General features: G+C 34.3%; 1 protein-coding gene across 1 annotated transcript; it reads left to right on the top strand.

Moving 5' to 3' along the window:
• The first annotated feature begins 3305 nt into the window (after window positions 1-3305).
• LOC107867463 (phospho-2-dehydro-3-deoxyheptonate aldolase 1, chloroplastic) lies at window positions 3306-8085 on the top strand. Its single transcript, XM_016713717.2, has 5 exons — window positions 3306-4292; window positions 5024-5301; window positions 6152-6428; window positions 6516-6761; window positions 7645-8085. Exons 1-5 carry the CDS (start codon window positions 3741-3743, stop codon window positions 7900-7902), a joined length of 1611 nt encoding a protein of 536 aa, XP_016569203.2. The 5' UTR covers window positions 3306-3740; the 3' UTR covers window positions 7903-8085.
• Window positions 8086-8988: the final 903 nt, after the last annotated feature.

The following is an 8988-nucleotide window of genomic DNA, read 5'->3' on the forward strand; positions in this document are numbered from 1 at the left end:
ACACTTTATTTCTTACTCCACTTTAAGGAAATACGCCGGATAATTTCATCAAAATTACTTGTAGACTTGTAGATCATGCATGTTTGTGGCGTTACATAGATGTTTCATGTTCTTGGTTCTATAAGCTATGCTAAAGCAATTAAATAGAAAATGGAGAAGAATTATCCTCACTTATCCATTATATATGTATGGGTGGGCGTTCGGTTTGTTCGATTTGATTGTTGAGTATCGATTCGTTTTTTCATTTTCGAATTGACGAGAATGAAAACCATAACCAAACTAAAATTATTTTGATTTGGCTCGATTTTTACAAATTTGGTTCGGCTATTTCGGATTTTTATTTCGATTTTAAAGATTAAAGCATTGAGCATTTAAAATTGATGATTTTTCTAGAAAAATAATCTTTTTTTCATACCTATTTTTCATTTTCAAATATAATTAATTCAACATGCATGAAATAACCATAAATATCGATCTCGCTGAGTCATCGCCGTTGGTGTGACGGCAGTGGCAGCACTCGGCAACGACTACCGACGGCAGTGACGAACTGAGCAAATGAACTGATCAAACGACTGTCGTTGGCGATGTTGAAATTTCAAATGAATTGACGAACTGAGGATGGTTGAGCGCTGCTGCAGCCTTCACGTTAATGTTATGGTATAAAGTAAAGCAGTATATTAGGATTTAGGGTTACTAATTTATATATTTATATGTTATACCAGATTATATTATATTTTTAGTATATTTACATATATATTAAATTATATATATATATATATATTATAATATATTATTTATATAATTTCAGTTTTTTAGTTTATCCGAATTTTTTTTTTGTAAATCCAAAAATTAAATCATTTAACCAAATTTTTAAAATTTAAAACCAAAATCAATATGAAAAAACAAAAAATCAAATCAAAATTAAATTTCAATTCAATTTTTTTTTTTTATTTAAACCAAAATATATGCTGCCCTAATTATATGCTCATATTTTCTCCTCATATATTAAACGAAAAGTACAACTTTCATTAGGAAGTCTTGCTGACACAACACATTTTTCCTTGGCACAAACAAAACTTTCTTCACTAGCAAACAAAGTAATAACTTCAAATAACTCACTGGTATTCGATTCTAATAATGCAATTACCTTCTCGTTTCCTTCTGCTTGCTCTAAATCATCACTTCTGAATATCGTCAAACTTTAAAATTCAAATTTCTTATTTCAAGTTTAAAATTTAGATTAAATTGTGAAATAATTTTTTTTTTAATAATTTTAATTTTTTATCAAATATTCATACCTTAATAAAGTTTTTTTTTAAATAATTATTGCTTCCTTCATCTCATATTAATTAGTTGTCTTACTAAATACTTATCCTATATTAGTTGGTCTCCTTACTTAATCAATAAATTATTAATTAAATTTTTTTCAATATTACCCTTCAATTAATTTTTTTAAAAAGTATTCATGCTTATTTGTAAAATTTTCAAGAAGATTTGTAAGAGATGAATCAATAAAACTACCTTTTTATTCATGATTTCTTAAACATGAGCGTAAAAAGAAAAATGACCAACGTATACAGACGTGGAATTAAATAATAGTTTCATCTCACTGTCCCGTTGAAGCAATTGCATCAATTTCTGCATCATTAATTTTGCATTTTCTAACATTTTGAGTTTAATTCTCTCTCTCTCTTTTTTTTTTTAATGATTTTCTTTTCAAGAATACTCGCCTCATCGATTCTTCTCTTCACTCTTGGACATTGTATATATATCATTGCAATGTACTCTAGTTGTTGAGTATCCTGAGGAAGCTAGGTACCGGGTTGACTTTTAGTTTTAGTGAATTATTACATCAGTTATAGCACTTTCCCTAGTTCTATTTTTAGATCTTTCTTTAACTTTGAGAAATTTTGATCTAACCAAAATCATCTTGTTTTAGAGTCGATCATCTCAAGATCTTTCACTTATGCAATGTGCTTCAAACTTTCACCCAACTTTCATTTTTCACTAAAATCTACTTCTCGCTCAAGATATTAGAAAATCTTTTTCTTTTGTTGCAACTTTCACAGTCTCACTCCTCATCATAGTAGATTGGGTTGCATTATCGTTCCTACAGTTGATGTTTTGTTTTAAGATTCCCTCGAGCTATTTTGTTAAAGCAAACTTTTGTTGATTGTTTGCCTTCACTACAAAAAAACAGGTCAAATTACGGGAGTTTATTTGCGGGGTTATATTAATCTACAAAATTATATGAATTACGGGAGTTAAAAATCTGCCGTTAAAATATATAAAATTGTGGAGGTTTTAAACCCCCGCAATTTATCGTTATATGCCAAAAATAATCAACGCTTATTTTGTCTTACTTTCATCTTACTTTATCTTACTTTTCTCATTCTCCTTATTCGTCAAGTTTTAATTTAGGTTTGTTTCTCTTCTTTCTTTCTTTTCTTGTGAAATTATGTTATAGTTAATTATTTTATGGAGTTGAATTTTTAATAAGTTGACTTCAATTCTTCATTCTTCTTTATGCTCACATTTTACGTGAAGGAAACTTTAAGACAAGCTATTGTGACTAGTGACTTACAAATTGAACCACTGAGTATCCACATAATATTACTTTGAGAGATAGCAGTTTAAATATCTTAGTAATTTGCCAACTTAATTTTAATTGGAACTACTCTATGAGCATTATTTTATTATTTTTTTTAATCTTTTTAGTGAAATCATTTAATTTTTTCTACAATCACATTATAATTGCAAAAAACTCGAGAAAAAAACCGAAAAATAAAAAAAACCGAAAAAAAATCGATTAAAATCGAAATATAAAAACCGATTGTATATTGATTTGATTTGGTTTATAAATTTAGAAAATCGACATTGTTAATTTGGTTATATTTTAATGAAAAATTGAACCAATCCGACCTATTTACACCCCTAATGATAAGAAAGGCTTGAAAGAAGATAATACTTACCTACTATTAACTACTACATACTTTTATTTAAAAGCTTGAAAGAAGATAATACTTACCTACTATTACTGCTACATACTTTTACTTAAAAGCTTGAAAGAAAGAAAATACATATTGTTAACAATAACAACAAATTCAATTTCAATAAATTTCATAAGTGAGATTTGAGAGGATAGAATATACACAGATTTTATCACTAAATTATAAGAGATAAAGAGGTTGTTTTTAAAAAATTATCAGCTTAAGTGCAGCAAATTTAGATACAATGAAGAAGGAAACAGTGACAAAAATATAGCAACAAATAAGAAAGCGTTGCAAAGTTGAAGAAAATAATAAATTAATGCGATAGTCAAATATTTTAAATAGCAAATTATGATAAATATTACAAGCACGGATCAACTCCGCCAAAATATCTATAGTTAAATCCTAAAGTACCTTAGTGCACAACAATATTTCAATATGTAAAGTTTAATTATATTTTTTGAATCAAAATTTAGTCTTCTAAGTAGGTGCACATAGACTTTGTACCAATTCATTATTTTACCTAAAATACCCTTTACCTAACCATAATCCACTTGTACGATTCTCTCCTTCCTCCCTTCAACCACTTTCCCATACACAAAACCTCCCTTATAAAACCCCGTTCCATTTTCCCCCTCTTCCTCAGGTACCCCATCCACCATCCATCTCTCTGTCTCTCTCTCAAAACAAACAGATAAAAGGTGTGCCCAAAACAAACAAAATTACACACACATTTTACATTTTGTCCAAATGGCTCTTTCAAATACTAGCACTCCCAACTCCCTTTTCCCTAACAAATCATTAACTCAAAATCAACCTCTTTTTCCTTCCCCTCTTAAAAATGCATCTTTCCCCACCGTTAGATTCGTTCAACCAATCTCAGCCGTTCATTCTTCCGACTCTTCCAAAAACCCCATTGTTTCCGACAAACCCTCTAAGTCCTCCTCTCCGGCGGCGGCCACCGTTACGGCGGCGGCTCCGGCGGTGACGAAGACGGAATGGGCGGTGGATAGCTGGAAGTCGAAGAAGGCTCTTCAGATACCGGAATACCCGAATCAGGAGGAGCTTAGATCCGTTCTGAAGACGATTGAGGAGTTTCCTCCTATTGTTTTTGCTGGTGAAGCGAGGAGCCTTGAAGAGCGGCTTGCTGAGGCGGCTATGGGGAGGGCGTTTTTGTTGCAAGGAGGTGATTGTGCTGAGAGCTTTAAGGAATTCAACGCGAATAACATTAGGGATACGTTTAGAATTCTTCTTCAAATGGGTGCTGTTCTTATGTTTGGTGGTCAAGTACCTGTGATCAAGGTAAGATCTTTTTTTCTCTTTTATCAGTTTTGTCTTTTGTGTATCTGTCTTTTTTTTCTTTAAAAAATCGAATTTTGTGTTTCCCATATAAAGCACACGGATGTGACAGTGATACCTTATTTAAATTAGATTCTTGCTTGTCTATTGATTTTTATAATTTTGCTTGATATTATTTTTCATACTAGTAGTCATAGCATTATTTAGGGAGTTTCTTGTCCTTTTGATATTTTCGCTTTGATTATTATGTTATTTTCTTGTAGTTTTATTTTTTTCAGCATGCTTTGACATGATCTCTATAGTATCTTTATGTGACTTCTTTACCCTCTGTTAATTCTTTTTTCTTGAGCGGTGTAAGGTTTGTGTGTACTTTACTAGACTCCATTTGTGTGTGATTAGATTGAATATGTTGTTGTTGTTGGTATTGTCCTTATTCCGGTAAGTTTTAACTTTTATGTACTTATTAGGCTACTAGAGTGGTCAAATTAAATGGGATTTGTAACATGAATATATATATGGTAAGTAACCTTTTTGTAATTATCGTACTACATGCGGATCTAATTCAACAGTCTGCTGGAAGTGAATCTAACTTGCATCTTTGGAATTGACTGTTATTTATCATATACACTCTGTTTATGGAGTCAACTTATTTTAGATTTCTATGTTTTAAAAGTGATCCATGTTCAAGTATATGCTTGTATTAAGCAAGATCCTTCCTTTGGAATTTGGTTTAGGTTGGAAGAATGGCTGGGCAATTTGCAAAGCCAAGATCAGATCCATTTGAGGAGAAGGATGGTGTAAAGCTGCCGAGTTACAGGGGAGACAATGTGAATGGAGATGCATTTGATTCCAAGTCCAGGACTCCTGATCCTCAGAGACTGATCAGGGCCTACTGCCAATCTGCTGCTACTTTGAATCTATTGAGGGCTTTCGCTACGGGAGGATATGCTGCCATGCAGAGAGTCACACAGTGGAACTTGGATTTCACTGAGCATAGTGAGCAGGGTGATAGGTATGCTCCATCTTTTGCTTATGCACTCTAATTGTATTTGTCTAGCATTTCATCTTATTGGCAATATTAGCTGGAAAAGTGTTGATATGCTTATAAAATGTAGTTAATTTTCCTATCACTTGCAAAATACTACCACCACCACCACCGACAACAAACCCAGTGTATTCCCACCAAGTGTATTCCCACCAAGTGGGGTCTGGGGAGGGTAGAATGTACGCAGTCCATACCGCTACCTCCGAAGAAGTAGGGAGGCTGTTTCCGATAGAACCCCAGCTCAAGATGAAGAATAGGTAGCAAGGTCATAGTAAAACATGAAACAGAATGGGTGGCATAACTGGAAAAGAAATAGGAAATAGTAAAAGTGGAAATAAGAGAGACACGAAAAATAGTAGCAATACGAAAATAAGAGATAGGAAATAAGGAATAAGAAAAGGTCACCCACCTAGTAGTAGCATACACTAGCAGGCCAGCGGCTCCTACCAATGGACACAGTCCTAGGGTTCCTAACCCGGCTACACAAGAGCTCCCTAACTACTAGTTACAACCCACGCCCGCACTAGCCTTCTACCCTTATCCTCGACCTCCACACCTTCCTATCTAGGGTCATGTCCTCAGTAAGCTGTAACAGCTCCAAGTCATGTCTACCATAAATGCAAAGTAGTTTATTATATGACAAATGTTTAGTAAATTCTAAAGAGCTTAACCATTCAAGTCTTCTTTGGCTATAAAAAGTCCTCTTTTGTGCATGCTATTCAGGACTAGCTAATAAGTGATTTTCATCTGCTAACTAAGATAGTTCTCGTTGACTGATTAGTTTTGTGGGCCAATAATGTAATTTTTGAAATGATAGGTATCGTGAACTAGCTAATAGAGTGGATGAGGCACTTGGTTTCATGGCCGCAGCTGGACTTACAATGGAACATCCTATTATGAAAACCACCGAGTTCTGGACATCTCATGAGTGCTTACTTTTGCCCTATGAGCAGTCACTAACACGGTTGGATTCAACTTCCGGCCTTTACTATGATTGCTCTGCCCATATGCTTTGGGTTGGAGAGAGAACCAGGCAGTTGGATGGTGCCCATGTTGAGTTCTTGAGAGGACTTGCCAACCCTCTCGGTATTAAGGTGACCGCAGTGCTGTACTTTTTGTAATTGCCCTTTTTCTTTCTCTGAATTTTGTAAGTCGGGTGCTTATGAAACTTTGTATTGCAGGTGAGTGACAAGATGGATCCAAATGCATTGGTCAAGCTCATCGAGATTTTGAACCCTCAAAACAAAGCTGGGAGGATTACAATAATTACCAGAATGGGAGCAGAAAACATGAGGGTTAAGCTTCCTCATCTTATCAGGGCAGTCCGAAGAGCAGGGCAAATCGTCACTTGGGTATCTGATCCTATGCACGGAAATACCATCAAAGCTCCTTGCGGTCTAAAAACTCGACCTTTCGATTCCATCAGGGTAAGCACTTGTGCCAGGTTCTGAAATCCTTAATTCCCCATATCCTAATTATCGATTTTGGGAAGTTCAACATGATAAGGAATAGTTAACAATGTGACTGAAAGTGGACGACAATTGAATTCGTAAAATTCATTAAATAGTTCTTAAATTAGTTGTATAGTTCACCTATACCGATCAATTGCATCCGATAGACTTAAAAAAAATTTCTTCCGTACGCAAAATTAATTGCATCCAATAAAGCGGTGCCCTCTCATAATTCATTGAAAGGGTCATACAGAAAATCATAGTATAAGTAATAATATGTTAGATTCATTGCACTTGGGGGTTGCTCAATGGGTCCATTCCCTTGAACTACTCTCATCATTTGATAAGCTGAAAACTAGTAGTCATTTAATAGAAATGATAGCCACTAAAAACTAGTAGTCATTTAATAAGGTTTTTCTTTTCATTGGGGCACACTAAATGGACCAGTAGGCCTACCAATGATGAGAACATGTGTAGCTGTCGGGAAGAGTTGGTAGTTATTTCTTGGCAAGATCAGGACCAAGAAAGTAAGCATGGTGGGTTGGTAGGAAAAGAGGCGTAACGTGGGGTTTGGAAAAGTTTTTCTTCAGTGAATCAGTCAACAGATAATATATAGTTTTTATATTGATGGTGGGTTTAGATAATGTGTGCAACTACTTTAGTAGGTTTGGTTGTTGTGTGTCCCTTTCGATGAGTTTGATTATCGGGCCCAAGTGTTCTGGTCTTTTGTTATTTTTCAATGAAGCTCTTTCATTGCTAATTCCCCTCAAAAATTGATTGAAAGTTTGAGGTCCCACAAATACGTTATACTATCATTAAACAAAGCACATATCTCACATGACTCACTTACTTGCAACAGGCTGAAGTAAGAGCATTCTTTGATGTTCATGAGCAAGAAGGCAGCCACCCAGGAGGAGTCCACCTTGAGATGACAGGCCAAAATGTCACAGAGTGCATCGGTGGATCAAGAACCGTGACCTTTGATGATCTGAGCTCACGTTACCACACCCACTGTGATCCTAGGCTCAATGCATCTCAATCCCTTGAGCTCTCATTCATTATCGCAGAACGTTTGAGAAAAAGGAGGCTTGGATCACAAAGCGTATTAGGTCAATAGATATTTGGAAATGTTCAAATGTTGCTGCCTTTTATATTCCTTCTTCACTTATATTATGAATGCTTGTATGAAAAATTATATTTTCTTAAAACCTATTTGGACGATATGATATGTTTACTGAAATTGTTTTTGATGTAATGAGAGTTTGGTGGGACTAAGCAATAAAGCAAGGAAGTTACTCTATATGTGTCTATTTATTTTATTTTTTATTTGAGAAGTGTGAATGTATACCATCAACTTGGAGTGCCTGTACTACAGGTGCATATGTATCATTCGGAAAAAAACATGTAACTATTATTCAAAAGCAACGTGATGTTTCTCTCGTACTTATTTGGCATCAAAGCAATATGACATTTTGTCTATTTTGGTTGGTGGGTTTGGTTGTTGGGATAGGTAGATCGTTCTCACATGAGAATATGCCTTACAAGTACATTGGATTCGGCCACCTACCACTTCAACATATTTTTACTGAGATATAGCTATTAATCTATTTTGTTAGGTGAAATCGTAGATTCTTTTTAAAGCATCTTTGTGTTAGCTATTAATCTATTTTGATAGGTGAAATCGTAGATTCTTTTTAAAGCATCTCGTGTTAGCGGGGTCTGAAGAAAAGGCCAAACTTATAAGAGGTTTCACATATTCCTTACCTGTTTATTATTGAGCAGCATGATGCATAAAACGTACTATGTTAGCAAGGTTTAGAGAAGAGTCGTACACAATCTACACTTTTTCCACTTATTTCTATTATTTTACATTTTTGTTAGTTTGGAGGGGAGTAATGAGTCCGTGAATAGTGTGCGAGATGAGAAAGTGAAAGAGAAACAATGGTTGGTGAATAAGTTTTACCCATTTTCACCATTAAAGTTAACATTGTCGCAAGCTTTAAAATTGTCATTGTTGCAAGTTTAAAGAAATGATTTAGAATTTCGAATTGAAAATTGAGATTAAATCAAGTGAATTTCGAGAAAAACTTGAAAACATTAGCAGATATGAAGATTGATAGATAGTTCATATTTCAGAAAGATTACTTTCAACACTTTTGAAACTTCAAGCATACATACATGTATAAAATTTGTCAACTGACAT

This window comes from Capsicum annuum, chromosome 4 (assembly GCF_002878395.1).
Source record: "Capsicum annuum cultivar UCD-10X-F1 chromosome 4, UCD10Xv1.1, whole genome shotgun sequence".
Lineage (NCBI taxonomy): Eukaryota > Viridiplantae > Streptophyta > Magnoliopsida > Solanales > Solanaceae > Capsicum > Capsicum annuum.